Consider the following 22,500-nt stretch of genomic DNA (forward strand, 5'->3'; position numbering starts at 1 on the left):
ATTATTATAATGAGGAATATTGTGACGTGTTCATTCCCGGGAGAAACTCAAGACTACAATGGAGGCGTTTCAGGAGTTCAGGAACACTGACTCTGATATAGAGAAGATCTGGAGCTTCTTCATGATCATCACACACTGAACACAGATGAACATGAGCTCAATCGGACCCGTTTAACAAGTTAACTCTCCAACAAAAGTGACGCCCTGCTTTGATTTCTTCCTGTGAACTAAAAAATCCTCTATTTACAGACTCTTCCACGTGCATCTGTGTGTGACTGAACCTCCAGTAAACACACACACACACACCACACACACACACACACACACACACACACACACACACACACACACACACACACAGCTCTGGTATGCTGTACTTCATGCAACCGCTTTTGCTCGTGCCAAAATAAGAATAAGCTAAAAATAAAAGTGCTTGTGATGTGACAAGTTTGTGTGTGCTCCTCAACACACTGCAGTCACACACACTGTGTGGACGTGTCCCGACACGCTGTTCACGCCTCGGTCTTAAACTTCCTCAGCAAACATCTGAACTTGCATGCTTGGGTTGTTGCAGAAGTGAAAGCAAATGAAAGTGTAATAGAGTTTTAGAAGTTTAGGTTTATTGCAAAGTCTGCTTTAAAGTCTGCTTACGTGGAAAGGCAATGCATGTACAATATCAGAACCGTTAATTCAAGCTTTCAAATGATACCCAATGTTCTCATGCCATGCATATTAAAACCATTTAAACATAAAACTATGCTGTCATAACTCATCAACACAACAGTATATCAAAAACACTATTCAGTGATTTCTACTTTGAAACGTGCAACGCTCACATTTATTGCATTGAATCATTTAATAATCACGATTCCTGACTTTCCGTCCGCAACTTTAAGATTTATTGATATTATACTTTTATATAAGACTTTTCTCATACTATTTATGATATTTAAGACTTTATTTAATGACGTTATATTTGATCCAACTTTATGACTTTTTAAGGACCTGAAGGGATGAATAATTAATCAAAATAAAATATAAAATCGCAATTTGAGATTATATAATTTCAAAGGCATAAATATTAGTTGTAGTGTAAAATATATATTTTATGAAAAAATTAATTTTTCAATTTAACAGTACAAGACTATTACAATAGTACTATATTTGTTGTTATATTTCTAAATAAATCACATGATTTTTTTTGTCTACAAACCAGTGTTATTTTAGAAACATTGAGAAACTATTATACTGTAGTTTTTAATCAATATTTTGAATTTTATTTGTATAGTTTTCAATTTAAATGTAAAGTGTAAAAAAAAAAGAAGTCAATTAATTCGTATTTCAGTTTTAGTTATTTTAGTACATGAAGTTAAACTTTTTTTTTTTTTCATTATTATTTATATTCACTTACTCAAGCCCAACAAATCTGGAGCACATTTCCCCCCCAGTTCTCCCATCATGCTCACCTCCAGCGTGCAGGTGTAGTCCGTGCCGTCCAGAAGCGTGACCTTACACTCCATGACCTTCAGTCTGTGGCTCCTGCCTAACGCTGACCAGGACACTCGGCTGCTCAAAGACTTCTGGGAAATGTAGTCTTCCTCCTGCTGTCTGACTTCTGATTGGCTCTGCAGAAACACAGCAAAATGAGTTTATTAAGAGTTCAAAGGTTTGAAATCGCTGGTGTTTCTGACGTCACAAACTACCTTGTAACCAATCAGATCAACGTGTGATCGTCAACCAGTGGATCTCTGAGCTGAGTGAGTGAGTGGAGGCGGGGCTCATTTGCATATTCATAGAACCACGCATACTAAATGAGGCAAGGGTGTCGAGTTACATTCAAGATATTTTAAGACATGAAGACATTTTTTATCAAAAAACATTTAAATGTCATTTTGGTGATCAAATATGTGTTTTCAGGGATAACGATAAAAACACTGACAGCCAATCAGAATTCATCCTGCTTTAAAGAGCTTGAGCATTTAAAGAGACAGATGACCAAATACATTTTTTTTATTATTTTTTATAATTCAGACCTAATTCAGAATAATTTCATAACCGACCTTCTTGACCGCAGTCTCATGTCACGGCTTCATTTCAGAGGCTGATGCTGCTATTTTCATCATGCAGGTTTATTTCGGCGCTTTGCCATGAATAGATTTTCATAATTAAATCACGTTACATAATCTCTGTTACCTACTTTCTAGAAAGATCCTGAAACTCTCCCTGGGATTACATCTGTAAATCCACAGAGATAAATTACTGTAACAACTGAGAAATTAGAAAATGGCAGTTTGTTTGTTGATGTTGTCTCTCTCTCAAGCTGAGACCACCAGATATTCACCCAAACATCTATATGGTTTAATGTGAATGATTATCATACAGTATTATACATGTTTGGTATCATTTGAAATGTCTCAGTTGACTGTTGTCTCATTCCCAAAGAAGTAAACCAAAAGGAAATAAAGTTCTTAAGTTCGTAATTTAGAGATAACTGGCACACAGAGGAGGGTTCGTCTTCCAGGCAAATGGCATCCTGCCCAAAAGTTGTCAACTCTGTATGCAAATTCCCATTATTAGTAAATGTTTCCATGTGAAAGAAGTTTCTGTCTATATACAGAAATGCAACAAGAGGCTTTTTTTTTGTAAGAGCAACGATTTGTAGCTCAAATTAGCCGTGATGTGGAGTATGTGCAAGACATGTATTTTCTAACGTCAGGTTTGCATCTTTTCTCTTTATTCCAGAGCATTTGATGTTTTGTATTTATTATCTTTGAACTGATTATGAAATTGGCATGATACATTTACCTGATGTAATAAATTGTAAACATTTGATTTATTCTGACTGAAATTGTTTCCCCAAGTAGATTAAAAAGAATTTATGTTCCCGCAAGTCTGCGTCAGATTAGTGACGATTAATATTCGGCACTAATTCAACTGTACTTGCAAAGACAAGAAGTGAATATCCGTTTAGAACAGCAAATGCTGCTTGATCAACCTAAATCTGGGTGTGTCTTGTCTTGGTTTAATTTAGTCTTACTTTAGATAAGTGTACGTGGGAAACCACGGCATGGCCAATCCAAAGCTATTATCAGAGAAGTAATGTTGTTCGACTTCTATCTGTAGTAGTGGCCATACCTCTACTGAAGTAAACGTTACTTTAAATTCAAATGTATGCGAAACCACGGGGGCTACACCAAAGTATCTTTGATTGTGTAAGCGTGAATCAGATATATAGCCAATTACCTCTGTTTAATGACCAAACCTGACGAGCATGTGATCGTGAGACCCGCGTTAAACAAGGCGTGAGGACCTCTGAGCGATATAGCTTCCGAATATGTGTTGAGCATATAAACGCAACATTTGGCCAATCACAGACATACATGTTGAGCATGTGAACACAATGGCCAATCAGAGACATATATGTTGAGCATGTGAACACAATGGCCGATCAGAGACATATGTTGAGCATGTGAACACATAGGCCAATCACAGACATATATGTTGAGCGTGTGAACACAATGGCCAATCAGAGACATATGTTGAGCGTGTGAACACAATGGCCAATCAGAGACATATATGTTGAGCATGTGAACACAATGGCCAATCAGAGACATATATGTTGAGCGTGTGAACACAATGGCCAATCAGAGACATATATGTTGAGCATGTGAACACAATGGCCAATCAGAGACATATATGTTGAGCGTGTGAACAAAATGGCCAATCAGAGACATATATGTTGAGCGTGTGAACACAATGGCCAATCAGAGACATATACTGTATGTTGAGTGTGTGAACACAATGGCCAATCACAGACATATATGTTGAGCATGTGAACACAATGGCCAATCAGAGACATATATGTTGAGCGTGTGAACACAATGGCCAATCAGAGACATAAATGTTGAGCATGTGAACACAATGGCCAATCAGAGACATATATGTTGAGCGTGTGAACACAATGGCCAATCAGAGACATACACTGTATGTTGTGGAGCGTGTGAACACAATGGCCAATCAGAGACATATATGTTGAGCATGTGAACACAATGGCCAATCACAGACATATATGTTGAGCATGTGAACACAATGACCAATCAGAGACATATATGTTGAGCGTGTGAACACAATGGCCAATCAGAGACATATATGTTGAACGTGTGAACGCAATGGCCAATCAGAGACACGTATGTTGAGCGCGTGAACACAATGGCCAATCAGTGTGCTGACTGAGATGTGCTCATCATTAGTTATCATTGTACAACCAGAATGTGGCGTTTTTTTCAGTGTGGTATTTGAAAAATCGGGTGATTGGACAGCTGGGTAAAAAGTGACAGTGATGAACGCTGCGTTTTACCCAAAGTTGAACATTCTTCAACTCTCACCGACTGGTAAAAAACACCATGTGTTCAGCGTGAAATAAGACGCTCATCTCCTCGTCACGCTAAGGCCGTTTAAAAAAACACAGCGCTCCCATTGAAAACAATTGGAAAAATACCCTAGCCTTGGGAAAATAAAAACGTTGATGGACACACGGCATTCCAATATTAGTAATAGGCCTATACAAGTATAAAATGTAGTTTTTCAGCCGTTTTGACAGTACATGAGGAAAGCTGGAGCTGACCCGACTCACCTGGTGCCGTGTGTCCGGGCTTTCGTGTCCTGATGCTGGGAATTGTTTTGGGTGGGACGGTTTGGCTTCTGTGTGCGGGACGTCCGATTCCAAGCCTGGATCTGTCGTCATGGCCCGTTACACTGAAATGCCACACGGATACATATATATTTCAGGCTGGGCATTTCACAATCTGACTGGATTGCTTCTTCACTGGAATGCACAGTGTGGGTATCTGACCACAGATACGTTTATATTTAGCCTGATGTTTACTCTTGCTCTGTCCTAGGATCGGTGTATTTTTGAAAGCACCAAATCACGACACCAGTGATGCCTGAAGTACACAAGTCTTTAATGTCCTGAAACACATTTAGACTGCATGCCGTGGTCCCTTGAAAGTGTGTTACAGCAGACAGGCATTCCTTCCAACAGTCATTCCAACATGTGCAATGCTGCCATGTTTATCAGTGTGAAGCCAACCAGTCGCTGAAGATTCAACAACAAATAGCAAAACTCAAGCAATCTTTGACTGAGCAATGCAGACAGGGGAGTTTGGAAACAACACTCCACTGAAACCTCTAGTTAAGAGTATTAGGTGCATTGACATGAATGATTCCTCAGATCAAGTGATCAGATGCACCATTTTCAGCTGCTGGAACAGAAAACAGCTGAAAACACAGTAACAACCTAGAAACCCCCTAGCAACAACTCAGAACACCCAAGCAAATGGACCAGCTAACAGCTGAAAACCTAGTAACACCCTAGAAACCCCCTAGCAACAACTCAGAAAAACAAGCAAATGGACTAGAAAACAGCTGAAAACCTAGTAACACCCTAGTAACCCCTAGAAACCACTCAGAACACCCCAGCAAATGGACCAGCCAACAGCCGAAAACCTAAGCCCCTTTCACACAGCGCTTTGAACCCGGCAAATTGCCGGCAAATTGCCAGCAAATTGCCAGAGCGCCTTCTGTGTGAACGCAAACTCGACCCGGGATTTATGCCGGGCTCGATGCCGGGTCGGGACCTAGTAACATTGCCGTGTTCAGTCCCGGAATGCGCGCTGTGTGAACAAAAGCCGCAATAATGCCGTGTCGTAGTGATGACGCTGAAGCGCGGGATCGTTCGCCAGCTGTGAAACGGTACGTAAAGCGCAATTTTATGATCGAATCAGAGAAAAAAAATGCACAAGCGTGGTTTCTCATAAGCAAAATTAAGACGCTGCTGAGACATTACAAGTCACATCGATGTCACGTGTCTTTACGGCATTTTTACGGGTTGTGTGTGAACGCACTCTCTGATTCCGGAAAATCACTGGCAGTGTAAATGAACCAAAATCAAACGAACCCGGGTCAAATCCCGGGTCACTTTATCCGTGTATTTTCCGGAATCTCTGTGTGAAAGGGGCTCTAGTAACACCTTAGTAACCCCCTAGCAACCACTCAGAACACCCAAGCAAATGGACCAGAAAACAGCTGAAAACCTAGTAACACCCTAGAAACCCCCAAGCAACAACTCAGAAAAACAAGCAAATGGACCAGCTAACAGCCGAAAACCTAGTAACACCCTAGAAACCCCCTAGCAACAACTCAGAAAAACAAGCAAATGGACTAGAAAACAGCTGAAAACCTAGTAACACCCTAGTAACCCCTAGAAACCACTCAGAACACCCCAGCAATTGGAACAGAAAACAGCTGAAAACCTAGTAACACCCTAGTAACTCCCTAGCAACCACTCAGAACACCAAGCACCAAGCTTCTTCATAATGAGTGAGTGTTTGTTCATAATCTCTGACAGCCCTGGTATCTTCAGCGGCGTGACAGTGATGTAAACCATCGGCAGATTCTCCTGGGGTTTCTGGAGAGCGGCAGTGGAAAACTGCAGGAATTACACGACTGCATTCTGTCAGACTCATTCTGTGAACTTTAATGGCCTGATGTAGAAATGTAGGTCAAACTGAACCGCAGGAGCACAACGAGCCAATGGCCCTCCAGATCTGCTCGACATCAGAGAAAGAGAGAGATGATTTTTCTATCATATTCTCTGAGAGGCAGATAAAACAATGAGAGTATCTCCATGAATAATAACGAGGATCGTACAGTGGATGTGTTGCGATTACACCAGCGATGATAATGAAGATCACCTTGTAACTGATATTCAGCTGAAGAACAACATAAAGCCCCATACGTATGAATGAATGGATTGGTTTAACTAAAGGGTAAAAAATAAACAGCAACATTAATAAAAATGAACGTAATTAGAAAGTTCTTACTCATCTTGACTTATTTGGTTCACATTCTGTTCTGTATTTTTCACATGACTCCTCGTTTCTTCATTGCTCTCTCCTCTAAGTTAGGGATGTATCGGCCGACAAAAGCATTAGTCAATTGTTTAAAAACAGCTGATGATCACGGCCCATTATATCCTGTCAATCAAAAGCGAGTGGGAAAAACATGTGGGACTGACACTCGTACTGTGTGTGAATAACATCTCTCTTATGTGGAATTTATGGCTGTCAAAGACAAGTTAATGCGACAAATAAGCGTTAACGGTTTTACAAAATAGCGACATTAAAGGGGACATATCATGCTAAATGCACTTTTTTAGCCCTTAAATGCATTTTGTTGTATATTTGGAGTGTTTAGAAGTACAGAAAAGATGAAATTATTCTCTTCAGGTGCTTCGTTGATATCTTTATATTCTGTTTTGGTCATATTTTTCAACCGGTTCAGATTTTTCTGTTATCTATGACGTTTTTTGAACTATCACGTCACAGTATTTGCAGCGGAACTGCCAAATAAGGACATTGACTTCCGGCCCAACACTTCGAGCAATCCGCCATTATTATTTCTCGCTGCAATTTTGTAGTCCAAGCTAAAGGATGCAGAAGTTACGAGAGGGTAAGTTAAAATGTTCGGTTGTTGGATGTAGTAACCCACACGCTTCATTACACCGTCTAATTTAGATGAACTGCCGCGCTTGTGACAGGAGCATGTTTAACTGAAAGAACGAGCAGAGAGAGAGACCCGGTCGCGCGCGCGCTCACTCTCTCTCTTCAGAGCCAGGCGAAAGTGTAAACAAGACATCACCGTCTCCAAACTAGACGCTGTCTTGCTCTCTCTCCCTCGGACATATTAATCAAAATAAATCGACACGGTGGTAAAAGGTCGGAAGACCAAAGTTTCATGTGTAAAAACAGTACACACCATTGCGATACATCCATATGAAGACGTTGTTCTGCAGGTTCGTCGTCTTCATTTTCATCTCGCTCCGGCTCTGGCTCGAACATGTAAGGCTGGCTGGACAAGTCTTCCGTTGTTGACATTTTGTTAATAACGTGTGTATAAAAGTTTCTGTGCGCTAGATAATCCTATCTCTGCTACCAGACTACAAAAATGGCCGAACGGGGTGGAGTTGAACCGAGTGTCACCGCTACAACCTGGAGAGGGGGCGGGGTATGAAGTGTCTCAATATTATTTAAAGAGACCGCACCAAAACGAGTTGCTTTCAGAAGCACATTAGAAAAGGGGTAAAAAAGGGGCCTGTGGAGCTATAATAATGAGGAATTCAGACCCAAGCATTGCAGTTCCGCTTTATATAGACTACAAATGTATGATTTATATGTAAAAAGGAACAATTTAAAAGCATGATATGTCTCCTTTAAAGCATCATTCGTACTAGTTCAAGCCAGGGTTGTCAAGTCTTTTCTTCCACTTTTCTACAAGTTATAGCATGAAAAAAAACATGCATGAACATCAGAAGGAAAAAGAGAAGTAATCACTCAATCAGTGTGAACTTAACATTACATTTACTTCAGGGAAGTTATCCAGTTCACAGCTTATTTACTGTTAATGATATATGTTTGCTTTTTCTGTTTAAATAAATCTGCCATGATTACAAGTGTTTATGAAAACTACCTGAGTTACAAATATTACAGTTTCTAATTGAGTTGAATTATTATATCTGAACATAAACAGCAGTTAAACATAACTCATTTTAACCTCTGATATTATAGTAATGAACCAAATGAAAGGTTCCCTGTATAGTTTACAGCATTAGTTAGGAGAGAATTTTCCTTAAGAAAATCAAACTATCGACAGATAGGCTATCATTCTTAATAATCGTTATCAGAAGATATCATTCTGAATAATCGGTATTGACAGATATCATTCTTAATAATCGGTATCCGCAGATATCATTCTTAATAATCGGTTTCGTCAGATATCATTCTGAATAATCGGTATTGACAGATATCATTCTTAATAATCGGTATCAGCGGCAGATATTCTTAATAATCGGTATCAGCGGCAGATATCATTCTTAATAATCGGTATCAGCGGCAGATATCATTCTTAATAATCGGTATCCGCAGATCTCATTCTTAATAATCGGTATTGACAGATAACATTCTTAATAATCGGTATCCGCAGATCTCATTCTTAATAATCGGTATCGACAGATATCATTCTGAATAATCGGTATCCGCAGATATCATTCTTAATAATCGGTTTCGTCAGATATCATTCTGAATAATCGGTATTGACAGATATCATTCTTAATAATCGGTATCAGCGGCAGATATCATTCTTAATAATCGGTATCAGCGGCAGATATCATTCTTAATAATCGGTATCAGCGGCAGATATCATTCTTAATCGGTATCAGCGGCAGATCTCATTCTTAATAATCGGTATCCGCAGATCTCATTCTTAATAATCGGTATCCGCAGATCTCATTCTTAATAATCGGTATTGACAGATAACATTCTTAATAATCGGTATCCGCAGATCTCATTCTTAATAATCGGTATGCGCAGATCTCATTCTTAATAATCGGTATTGACAGATATCATTCTGAATAATCGGTATCGGCAGATATCATTCTTAATAATCGGCTATTCGTATTGACATATCATTCTGAATAATCGGTATATATCATTCTGAATAATCGGTATTGGCGCATCTCTAGTCTAAACAATATAAAATCATTCTTCTCGCTGATAACTGCCTTCTCTCTTTTTATTTAAAAGGGAACTACATTCATAACTGTATGTACATTAAAATTCACATAAATTATTTAACCATTACTACTAGAACTACATTGGAAAAAAAGGTATAAAAACTATTTTAACTCAGAAATTGCTTGTAAATTTCACATATAATTGAAACAGTATAATAGCTGAAATAGTATTTTCTTGTAAGATGCGCTCCAACAATCTTTTAGGCTATTTAACGCTTCAAAAAATCTTTTTCACACTATTGCTCTTGTAATAAACCCCCCCATCTCTGTAAACATTCTGGAAAATTTCAGGAATTCCAGGATCAGAGACACACTGAGCTGTGAAATATGCAGCAAGAAACACCTTCTGATTTATACCAAATCCTGTCGCTCTTAACAAGTCTGGGTAAAACAAGAACCTGGAGACACTCGATCCACCCAGGGCTGAAATCAGTCCATTAACTCGGCACAGATGGGTTAAACCCTCTTAACGGCTTAAACTTACTCCCATCAAAAACGCAATGGAGACGCAGTCTGAGCCGTCTGTGACCAGATAATGCAGAGTTCATGGGGAAGTTTGTGTTAATCCCTTTTATTATTCAATTTCACACAGAGCTTCACTGGAATAACCAACTATATGCACTATGCATTGAGTGGCAGACAATAAATTAGAAATGCACGATACATCAGCCATCATATCGGTATCGGCCGATATATGTTCATTTTTAATGCCATAATTATCGGCCCACTAAGAAAATTTGACCGATATATTAAAGTCGAAAAATAATTGATTATTTCCTTCACGTTCACCGTGTCCATGATGGTTTGAATTGCTTGAAATATGATTGAAATCACTTCAAAGCGCACGTCTGTCATAAAGGCTACATCAAATTATAATGAGAACATCATAATTGTGTGCTGGAGACATAGATTTTAAATGGGGAGACTTTTGTTTTTGTAATCAGGCTCTCAAATATTGTATAAAAAAATTGCAATTATATTTATCAGCCAATATATCGGTTATCAGCTTTCAAATATAAAGAATTATCATTGGCCCAAAATTTTCATATGCGGTGCATCCCTACAATAAATCACTTTATACTAGGCCTCCTTAAAAACTACAGAATAAAAGCATAATCATGGTATAATCATTCTAGCCTGCAGAAACTATAAGGTTGCCCTGGCCTATAGTGGTTAAAGATCAGTGCCGGTAATCAAAAGGTCAACTTCAATCAACACTTAAACCAGCGTCACTCAGACCCGTAATAAAGGCATTGAAAATCAACACACTTTCTGTCCACATTCACACATTCTATTCGAGGACAATGTTTCTGGATCAATACAGAATATTGATTTACAATCAGCACCATTCAACAAGTGACTCTTGGAATGTAAGAAACGAAACATTCTAAACATTCTCTACATTGTGAGCATGCTTCGACAAATCAACAAAGAATTAACAGAACGGCATGCTACTTTTGTGTTTGCAGCATATAACTTCGTAGTTTTGACATGATGTATATATAAACATAATATATAAAACAAAAACATATATTTTTTATTTAAATTTATTTATCATTACATTTTTATTTATTCTAAATGCATTGCATTCTAATGTGTTATTTATTCATTTAAATAAAATGGTATTTTTTATATATATATATTTTTTAAATCAAATACATTTATTTTGTTCGATTATGAAACAAAACTAAATAAATTTGATTAAAATAAATAATTAAAATAAATAACTGCAATTTTATTTAAATAAATAATGCATTAACAGATTAAAAGGGAAGTCCATACCACAGCTGCAACGAGGAACATCTTTGCAAGAATGTTTCTTTTCTCAGCTGATGAACGATACAAACACTGACAGCTAATCACAATCAGCTCGAGCATTTACACTGTAGAACGCACCAAAGTAATGAACAGAACGCACCAAAGTAATGAACAGAACGCACCAAAGTAATGAACAGAACGCTATTGTTAGTTAATGCTAATATAGTTGGTAGTGTGTCAAACCCGAATTCAATGCAAGTTTGCTTCATTTCATCAGACTCGCCTTTTCCACATCAAAACGGATCATACGCGATCAAAGCGTTCCGAACGCGTGAGAACTTACAGACGCGTCAAAAATAACAATAATACATTATAAATCTCATGTTTTCAGTGTTTCTGGGGAAATCACTAGTGTTTTAACAGCGCAGATATCAGGATACAGCCCATCAATAAGTGTCCTTATAAAACATACTTAAAATGAAACGATCGCTCCGTTATACGGGGATATATTTAATATTTAACACGCAGATGTTTCGCTGCTGAACGCAAACGCGTCTTCTAAACACAAACGCACTGAAGAAGCGAAAACAACGCACAGATTTCTTCCATCCAGAACGTTCAGTGGATTTACTCCTGCATCTGTAGGGAAATGTGTCACTCAAACGCGTGCGTAAACAACGCGTGCGTAAACAACGCGAGCGCATGAACGTTACCGTGGGTGCCGCGGCGCTCGCGTTCCTCTGCCCGGGGTTTGCGCTCTTCTCTCGCCGCTCGCGGAGCGTCTGACAGCGGCCACGGGAAGCTCGAGTCTCCGGTAATCCTTCAGTGGTGGGAAGGAACCGGGAACCGGTAGGAGCGCGCGCGCGCGGGGCGGGACCGGGGATTCAAACTCACGTCACTGTACGGACGCGCGAGATCACGTGATCTCAGCTATGACGCAGGAGGAATGTTGTGGAAGTGTAACATATCTATCCGTGTACAGTAACAGCAATAACATCATTTTATAAGTTATATTAAATTAAAGTATTTTTTTTCCTGCTGTCTGTAGTAGTTCTTCTATACTGATGATAGATGCAAGTTAGATATGAATTTATTCATTTTTATCATATCATTTAATCAGTTGTTTTCTATTTAACATTTTCTATATTTTCTATTTTAATCAATTTATTTATTTATTTGCTTAGTACTTACATTGCTTTTCTTATTTGTATTAATTTAATTTTACTCCAATAGAATGTTTTTATTTATTATTTAAATTGAATTCCTTCTAATTTGATTTTAATCAAATGTGTTAATTTATTATTTATTCATTTAAATAAAATAGTATTTATTTTAATTATTTAATAAACTAAGTAAATCTGATTAAAATACAAATAATTAAAACAAATAAATTTGCTTAAAATAAATACAATTTTAATAATTTAATCTCATTTTTATTTAATGAAATCAAGTTTTACTTATTTCATTTGATCAATAATGTTTCATTCATGTAGTTATTTTTTATTTAAATGTATTTATTTATCATTTAAATTGTATTATTTTATATAGGAATTAATTTTAATATAATGTGTTATTTTGTATTTTTGTATTTAAATAAATTTGTATTTTTTTCCCATTATTTTTATTTTAGTGAAATGTATTTATTTAGTTAGTTTAGTTTAATAATCAAACTAAATACATTTGATAAAAAAAAAATAAAACACTTTTATTTAAATAAACACATTGGTTTAAAATAAATGGCTTAATATATATATAAAAAATATTTTTTTTTTACATTTCTTTAAACTTTTCACGGACCTCTTGTGGCCCCTGAGGGTCCCGGGACCCCAGTCTGAAAAACCTCTATATGTCCACATCTATGATTTTATCTCCTCAACAATCATGACATGTGTTGTCATGCACACAGTCTGAGACTCCCAGTGGACACTGTACAGTACATACATGCAACAACACTAACCTAGCACACACACACACACACACAGACACACACACACGAGGTCTGCACGCTTTAACCTTCTTCTGTAAGTACAGTAACAACATATGCACACACACACACACACATACACACACACACACATAATGACAGATGGAGGCGTTTCAACACGCATTCGGATTTCAAGGCATTAAAGTAAATCTACTAAAGATTTTGTAAAGTATTAAAACGCATTTGCAATTGTTTTCTCATAAGTACAGCATGAACAATACTTAAGAAACACAGATTAAGAAAAATAAATGCTGATAAATTATGGAAGCTGGTTTGGTAACACTTTACAATATTTATTAACATTATGAACAAACAATAAGCAACACTTCATATACAACAAAACTGTATTTGTTTACATTAGTTTATGCATTATGAACATGAACAAACAAAACAATTGTATTTTTAGTAAGTAACATTTAATAAATGCTGTAGTGTAAAAATATTTTGCTCAAAGTTAGTTCATGTTAAATTATGAATTAATAATGTTAAGAAATTATTGTAAAGTTTTACTGATTGTTTCTGCCGTTGAATAAAAGAAAAAAGGTATTTGCAACTTTTTATCTCACAATTCGAACTTAATATCTAAAACACGCAGTTGACTAGAAGAAATCAGATTTGAGATTTTTATTTATTTAAATACAATTGTATTTATTTTAATATTTATTTTAATCAAACTTAGTTCAATAATATTTGTTTTTTTACACTGCTAAGTTAATATCTGAACTCACAATTATGAGATATATCAAAATTTAGTTCATTTTGTATTTATTTAAATCAAATTGTATTGATTTTAATCCATTTATTTAATCTAATTTATTAATTATTTATTTATTTATTTAAACAAAATTTTATTCATTTTAATCGATTGATTGATATTTTAACTTGATTTATTATTTATTTATTATTTTTAAATAAAATTGTTTTTATTGTAATCAAATTAATTTAGTTAGTTCAATCATTTTTTTTTTTTTTACATTTTTACATTTTTTACAACGCTAAGTTTAATTTATTTATTTTAATCTAATATGTATTTATTTATTTATTAATTTAAATAAAATTGTTTTAATTAGATTTAAGTAATTAAAAAAAAAATTTTTATTCTGATAAGTTTTTTATTTCACAATTCTGACTTTTGTTCCAGATCTGAGAGATATAAAGCAGCTCTGAGTGGAAGAGAGTCAGAACAGAGAAACAGTTTTTATTCTGTGTCAGAAACAAATGGCCGGAGGTTTATGAGACTGAAGAACAGTGTGTGTGTGTGTGTGTTTCTGCAGTGACTCCTGTGGCTCCGAGGGAGGGAGTGTGTGTGTGGGTCTGTGTGTGTGTGTGTGTGTGTGTGTGTGTGTCTGTGTGTGTGTGTGTGTGTGTGTGTGTGTGTTTCTGCAGTGACTCCTGTGGCTCCGAGGGAGGGAGTGTGTGTGTGTGTGTCTGTGTCTGTGTGTGTGTGTGTGTGTCTGTGTGTGTGTGTCTGTGTGTGTGTGTGTGTGTGTGTGTGTGTGTGTGTGTGTGTGTGTGTGTGTGTGTGTGTGTGTGTGTGTGTGTGTGTGTGTGTGTGTGTGTGTGTGTGTGTGTGTGTGTTTCTGCTGTTTCTGCAGTGACTCCTGTGGCTTTGGGCGAGGGAGTTTGTGTGTGTAAGGGAGTAAGGGTGTGTGTGTGTGTGAGAGTGAGTGACATTGATTGTGAGTGTGAGTGTGTGTGTGTGTGTGTGTGTGTGTGTGCGTCTCAAGCACACCAGAAGGCTTGATCCAGAGACGCTGAGATCAAGTCCTGCTCACATTATGTTTCTTTGAAAACGGAATGTGAACAAAGTTTCATTAATAAAGACTAAGAATCAGACACTAGATTATAATCCAAACAAATCTGCTCTTCATACACACACAGAGAGAGACATTTACTTTTACAAATATATGTGTGTGTGTGTGTGTGTGGAAGTGGATGGCAGCGTACCATTATAACAGAGAAAAGACAAGTTTACACTCGCTGGAAGCAGATCCTCCCTCTCTCTCTCACACACACACACACACACACACTCCCTCGCCCGGCGCCACTGCAGCGCACACACACACACACTCTCTCTCTCTCTCTCTCTCTCTCTCTCTCTCTCTCACACACGTCTGGTTCACTATCTTTGTGGGGACTCTCCATAGACTGAATGGTTTTTATACTGTACAAACTGTATATTCTGTCCCCTTACACTAAACCTGCCCATCACACACACACACACACACTAACCCTCCCCTAAACCTGCCCATCACACACACACACACACACACACACTAACCCTCCCCTAAACCTGCCCATCACACACACACACACACACACACACACACACACACACACACACACACACACCTTCTCTCTCTGCTTGTTTGGGAAACAGTGACAGAAGTTTCTCCGCATGAAAACACAAACTGAGAATTTACTGCATTATTTCACGTTTCTGTGAATGATTCATTAGTGCACGTTATCCTCATTTGTCCCAGAGTCAGTGTTCCTGAACTCCTGAAACGCCTCCATTGTAGTCTTGAGTTTCTCCCGGGAACGAACACGTCACAATATTCCTCATTATAATAATTAATGCGCAGAATAAAGGGGCGGGGCTTGGTTGAGTTAGTTAGTAGTATATTTAACTGCCGGTTCGACCAATCACAACACACTGCTCCAGCCGACCAATCAGAGCACAGTGTGCTTTTCAGAAGGAGGGGCTTCATAGAGACAGGAAGTAAACAGAGCGTTACTGACAGACTGGGAAGAGAGGAGCCGCAACAATGGAGAATATGAGGAAAATAATCAACATTCAAGCAGGAAAACCTGTTCTAGTAGAGCCTGAAATACATTAAAGGCTGTAATACTTCAGTGTCTGTGCTGACTGCTGACTGGTGAATCTGCATAATGAGGATCTGCTGACATTGACCTGTAATGCTGTAAGAGACGTCACATGTCATGAGTTTGAGTTATCTTTAAACCAGTTTTCAACAATATGACCGCATATGACCTTTGGATAGCGGAAATATCTGGGACGGCATATTCTTCATATTGCAAGACAAGGACAAAGGGGGAAAAAAAACACATACAGTACACAGTCTGAACACTTACATATCATCCTTACTGAGAAATACTGTTAGTTATAAAAGCTCAAGAAGCAGCAAACGTCATTAAACACACGCCTTTGATCATTATGCTTATTTTCATATTCATGAGGGGTTTCTCATTAGAAAGGAAATGGTGTCAAGAACACATTTCACACAGATCAAATGAACAGAAATGCAACATATTTTTGCATTAAGAACAAAGCCTATTTTAAGATTATTCTTTATTTTTTTACATTTTTCGAAATTGACATCCATAGAAATTAATAATAAATTTTTTTATAAAATATAATGAATTGAAAAATAATTACAAAAAAATTGAGTAAAAAAAATGAATTAATTGTACTGTAAAAATTGTGGAAACAAATGCATCATAATTATAGCGTAGGCTAAATATTACGTATTACCATTAAATTTCCTCAAAATACCAAATATGAAGAAAATATTATTGAACAAAAACACATCAAATTGATTTTACTGAAAGATAAAATATTACATATGGAGGTGTCATACTTTATAAAATGGATCATAATTATTGCATAAATATTACGTAGTACCATAAAATACTCTCAAAGTACAAAATGTTAAATAAAAAAATATTATTAAACAAAAATATATATCATTGATTTTACTGAGAGAAAAAAAAGGTACATATGGATGTGTCATAATTATTCCATAAATATTACATAGTTCCATAAAATGCCCTGAAAATACAAAATATTAAATAAATTAAAATATTATTGAACAAAAATATATATTGATTTTACTGAGAGAAAAAAAAATACATTTGGAGGTGTCATAATTATTGCATAAATAATTGCGGCTGATCCTCAGTCCCCCGGCAAAAGTGGCCGGACGCCTCGAATCATACTTTTTTTTTTCTTTTTTTTTTTTATTGAACAAAAATATGTCATTGATTTTACTAAAAAAATAAAATAAAAGTATGATTCGAGGCGTCCGGCCACTTTTGCCGGGGGACTGAGGATCAGCAGAGGGCTAAAGGTGTTTTGAAGACGCATCATTCGGCACTATAAATACCCGCCGACAGGCTCTTGCCCACAGGAACGGCGTGTCTTTATATGGGTAAAGAAGCGTCATCCGCGCGGGTGACGGGCCAATCCGAGCCGTCTTATCAGACCTTTGACTGAAGACAAGGTCTGAGCTGTTATCTGCACTTCTGCTGAGCTTCACACAACGCTCACGTGGAGCAGGATTCAGGAACTTGGATAGAAAAAAAGTGCAAAATGAGCATGAATAAGTGTGAGCAAAGTCTATGAGGCCAGGCGGTGCCAACTCAGCTGAACGCGGTGGAAAAACAGCCGAACGAGGGCACCTACATATGAACCACTTGGACCTTTGAGCGGCTCCTTATCACCCGATAAACAGGCATGTGACCTCTGACCCCGACGAACTTCATCATCCTGCAGAGGACTAACATTAGTTAGAAGAAGGCTCTGCTTCCACCAACGTTTTTTCTGTTTTAGATGGTCAATGTCAAGATCTCATTGGGGGTCAAAGGTAAAAGTTTAACCCTCCTGATGCGGGAAGGGTTATTAATGTTAATTCCTTTTATAACTGTATCATCTTTATATCACTTTTAGTTCCTTTTGTAATTGTATCATCTTTATATCTCTTTTAAATCCTTTTATAACTGTTTTAATTTTCCTTGCTTTTATTTTTGTGATTATTTTAATTCCTTTCTGTGTAAAGCACTTTGACTTACTCTAGTGTATGAAATGTGCTATATAAATAAACTTGCCTTGCCTTGCCTCAACTAAAGCTAAAACTATTAATAACGTTTTTGATAATTGAAATAAAGCTGAAATAACATAAAATATGAATATTAGTTGAGCCACGAGTTAAACAGGCCCAATGAATTTAGTTCCGATCGGCCTCCGATAACCTCGTCTAATATGTGCTCAAACAACGTCATGTTTTTCAAGATACGCGAATGTCCTCATAAATGATCATGGCACCTGGGACAAAGTATTGTACAAAATATTGCAAAATTGTACAAAATATTGCATGCCAACTTTTAAGTCAATCAGACTAACGGTTGCACAATTTTCAAGTTTTTTTCACGTTATAGCGCCACCAAGTGGCCAATCGTCACGTTTTTTTTCACGTGATCACAAGATGAGCTCATACACATGAGCACCAATTTTGGCGAAAATATCTCATTCCGTTCAAGAGTTTTTAGTCAAATTGGCCCCGCCCACTTTTAACGTTTTGGCACCCCGAATCGCGAAATTAACCCCGAAAATTAAACTTTTCTCCGTTAATTATTGATATTCACTCTCCAGAGAATCTATCTGCACTGTTTTGGTTCTGATCAAGTGAAAAAAACTGGGACTATTTCACTAAAGTAGGTTTTGGACAAAATCCAATATATGTTTTGTTTGTATTCCAATAAAAGACACTTGAGTCTGAGACAAACAACTTGGAGTTATGAGCCAATTTCACGCTTTCGATCTCCCTATTAGCCAATAAGGGCCATACCTTGTCAATGTGTCCCCAATCTGGCCAGGTTTCTCTTTGCCTTCTTTAGAAGAGTTGATTTTTGGTAATTGCATGTAACCAAAACTTATAAAGCCTTTCCAAAACACACCCATGTGTCAAAACTTGAAGGAATAATTGGTCAAATTGACCCGCAAAAGAATGTGACACTGAAAAACCCAAATCTCTGAAATGCAGTGATGTGTTTGATGCACTGATCACAGGTGTAACTGCTCCAAAAGCAAGTGAAAAACACGACCAAGATTCTTCCCATCATTCCCATTGCTGACAATCTTCCCGTTTATCAGATGTGTGACAAAAACCTCCAACACAGACGACTGGAAATCAATCTCCTCATCCAGACTTAAAGATCAGGTACAGAAAACCAACAGGTAAACACACACTATCAGAGTCAGACAGTCACTATCAAACACAGAACAGGACGAGAACGAGTCGTGAAGCAACTCGACAGTATTTTAGCCAGTCTGGAATGTTTTCTTATAGATTTCTCTGTCATGCGTTTCCCTACAAAAGCCAAAAATCCAATTGCACATCAGCAAAAAACCAGCGAGAGGAAATGAAAACAAGCAAAGAGACAATCATTTCCTCTTTCCAAAGCATTCTTAGACTGCAGACACACAGAAATGACTCAAACACACGCACACACACACACGCACACACACACACGAGTCCTTGACGTAAGAAAGACATGGTCAGGGTCGATGTCAATCATTCAATGCATTGCACATGATCCTCAATGACGGCATCTTCTGCTGGATATAACATGAACTGGCTGATATTTGAAGATTTAAAGACAATAAATGAAGTTCTTCCTCAGTGATTCTGTCTTGAGTTCCAGATATCTGATATATTTACTGGAGATGCAAAATTACTGAAGATATTAAGTCTGGAAAATGCATGAAAATGAGTTTGTGCTTAAAACCAGAACAAATATTAACAAACAAAAACGTAATTCAGAGAGAAAACAAGATTATTGTTCTGACTCCACTGGCAGATATTTGATCTTGTTTTAAACACAAACTCACTTCATTTTTATACATTTTTTACTTAATATCTTCAGTCATTTCGCTTCTTCTCCAGTAAATGTATCTTGATTTCAGAAAGTTTAGATATTTGTGCTGGAGAACGAGACAGAAACACTGAGGAGGAACTTTATATTAGCTTTGACAACATAATCATGGGCCACTGGTCACCATGCTCTTTACTGGTCAAAAATAGTAGTAGTATTATTAAATAAAAATACTGATATATTATTATAGGTCGTTTAAACCCCTGTCGGTCGAGCACTAATGTCATTCAGAGCTGTAATAGTGAATCTGAAACACTTCTTGGAGTAATTTAGCCACTTTAGGGGGGTTTCCTCTTCTACAAATACATCAAAAGAGAGTTTTTTTGGGAAAACCCCAAATGTCAAAGATATCCGCTGACCAAAGGATGGTAAAAGTGTGTTTCTCTTGGAAAGTGACTCACCGAAAGACAGAATCCAGATGCAGATCCACATCGACGGCACAGAGAGCCCATAATCCCGGGAAAACAGGGAAGAAAACATATTCAACATCCATACTGAGTGATCCAGATCTCAAACAAGTGAAATATCAGATATCTGCATGTGTGTAGATGCCTTTTAAACTAGTGTTTTCATGGGTGGTTGATATGACATACTTTTGGAAAGTTTTTCACAAAAACAAGTGATTTAAACAACATTTTGTTGATTATTTCATAAATTATTATGCACATCGCTTTTATGAGCTCATATAAATTGAGACTACATGAAAAATTAAAGAAATGATATACTATTGAAATTAATTTGTCACACCAAAAGACCATTAAAATGAACTACTTAAATCAAAAAGGTAACTAAATATATATATCAATTTTCATATACATTTAACATGGAAGCTTGTCATTAAAACTAGCTTGTTAAATTATCAAATTAATCAGTGACCGCGCACCTGTCTCAATATTATCACGTGTTAAATCATGTCTAAAACACCTGAAGATATAAAACAATCAATATTTACAGTAGTCGTACAGCAAAAATGCAACTTTGATGGATCAGCAACTGATCGAGTTTCCAATGTCACTTTGACAAACGCAGCACTGACTCATTTATCATGGTTTCATACACCTAAATATCTATAAATATGTCTTACTAATCTCATCTCACCTGAAGGAACAAAGTAACATGTACTTAAAAACACTGTAAGTTCTCGCGCTTCGACACAAACACTTTAACAGTCCAAAACAAGCATCACCTGACAGCAGAGTCGCTCGTAGAGGATCCTTCAGCGAATGTCAGTGTCTAAAGCAACATTTGATCCTGTCCCAGCGCTAAAACACACACTGTCAGGAGGACCCGAGCAGAAAGACTGTTTCACCTGAAGATCTTCCACTTTCAATCACACTCACGTTCACAAGTTTCCCGGGGCGGAGCCTGGAGCAAGAAGCCACGCCCCCTGTCTCTCTGATTGGCTCGATGTCGTCTTAGCCACACCCTTACGTATCCCCTCCTTCCTAGCGTCTTATCCTAAAGGTATGACGACTCATGAAACTTATGGGTTTATTTGATAAATTCCGTATATATTTTAAGCATATGTGAACAAATGACTCAGAAGGTTTTGATTTTAGAGCTTGCAGCCTTTTAAATAATAAAAATGACGTACATTTCAATAATCACAGGATGTTAATGTTTATTATATTCTGTAGTAATATGGATGTGCAATTCTAGATAAAGAGATGATCTTAGATAAAGAGATGATCTTTTTGTTCTTCACCTGATGTGACCTGAAGAATATCAGTAAAAGTGACGGTCAAAGTTCATAAATTAAAGATTAGACTAGAAAAAACCCAAGCTCAGTTTATGAAGTTGTGTATATTGGTGGCCTATAACACGCATTTCCCTCAGAAAGTGCCGTTTCATTTCAATATTAGCTACTCATTTTGTATAGAGAACAATTTTAAATGTAAAACTTTAAAATGTAAAAATTTACTGTTTATTTTTTAAAACTTAAAATTTAAAATGTAAAACTTTACATTTTTGAAAGCCCCCCTGTAATTAATAATTGCATCCCTTAAAACTCATCTTTGATCACCAAAATGACATATTTAAGTGTTTTTTCCTTAAAAAAAATCTTCATGTCTTAAAATATCTTGACTGTAACGCGACACCCTCGCCTCATTTAGTATGCGTGGTTCTATGAATATGCAAATGAGCCCCGCCTCCACTCACTCACTCAGCTCAGAGATCCACTGGTTGACGATCACACGTTGATCTGATTGGTTACAAGGTAGTTTGTGACGTCAGAAACACCAGCGATTTCAAAGCGTGTTTTTGAGACTGTCTTTGGTTCACTGCAGTTTTAAGGAGGAAATACTCAGCAATGCTGTCGACTTATGAACTTACACATGCTTTGTCTTATTAAAAAACACCACATAGACACATAAACAACATTAAAAGTATGATTTTCACCACAGGGGGACTTTTAGTTTTTTTGTTAATGTTTATATATTAGTGGATTAAC

General features: G+C 37.0%; 1 protein-coding gene and 1 long non-coding RNA gene across 11 annotated transcripts in view; one reads left to right on the forward strand and one right to left on the reverse strand.

Annotated features, from left to right (window-relative positions):
* epb41l3b (erythrocyte membrane protein band 4.1-like 3b) overlaps positions 1-21,394 on the reverse strand; it is a 58,334-nt gene extending 36,940 nt beyond the window's left edge. For 2 of the 10 annotated variants that reach the window (XM_082172965.1, XM_082172961.1), the window contains exons 1-3: positions 12,103-12,564; positions 4,634-4,755; positions 1,467-1,625 (exon numbers count right to left, since the gene is read on the reverse strand). In XM_082172965.1, the coding sequence (XP_082029091.1) occupies positions 1,467-1,625; positions 4,634-4,744 (270 nt within the window). In that variant the 5' untranslated portion in view covers positions 4,745-4,755; positions 12,103-12,564. The other 8 variants (XM_082172966.1, XM_082172962.1, XM_082172970.1 and 5 more) reach the window with 8 other exon arrangements.
* On the forward strand, positions 5,523-6,153 carry LOC309501242. Its single transcript, XR_014206807.1, has 2 exons — positions 5,523-5,808; positions 5,852-6,153. It is a non-coding gene; the product is annotated as an uncharacterized lncRNA (long non-coding RNA).
* Positions 21,395-22,500: the final 1,106 nt, after the last annotated feature.

Source organism: Leuciscus leuciscus, assembly GCF_965113295.1.
Source record: "Leuciscus leuciscus genome assembly, chromosome: 6".
NCBI classification, from domain to species: domain Eukaryota; kingdom Metazoa; phylum Chordata; class Actinopteri; order Cypriniformes; family Leuciscidae; genus Leuciscus; species Leuciscus leuciscus.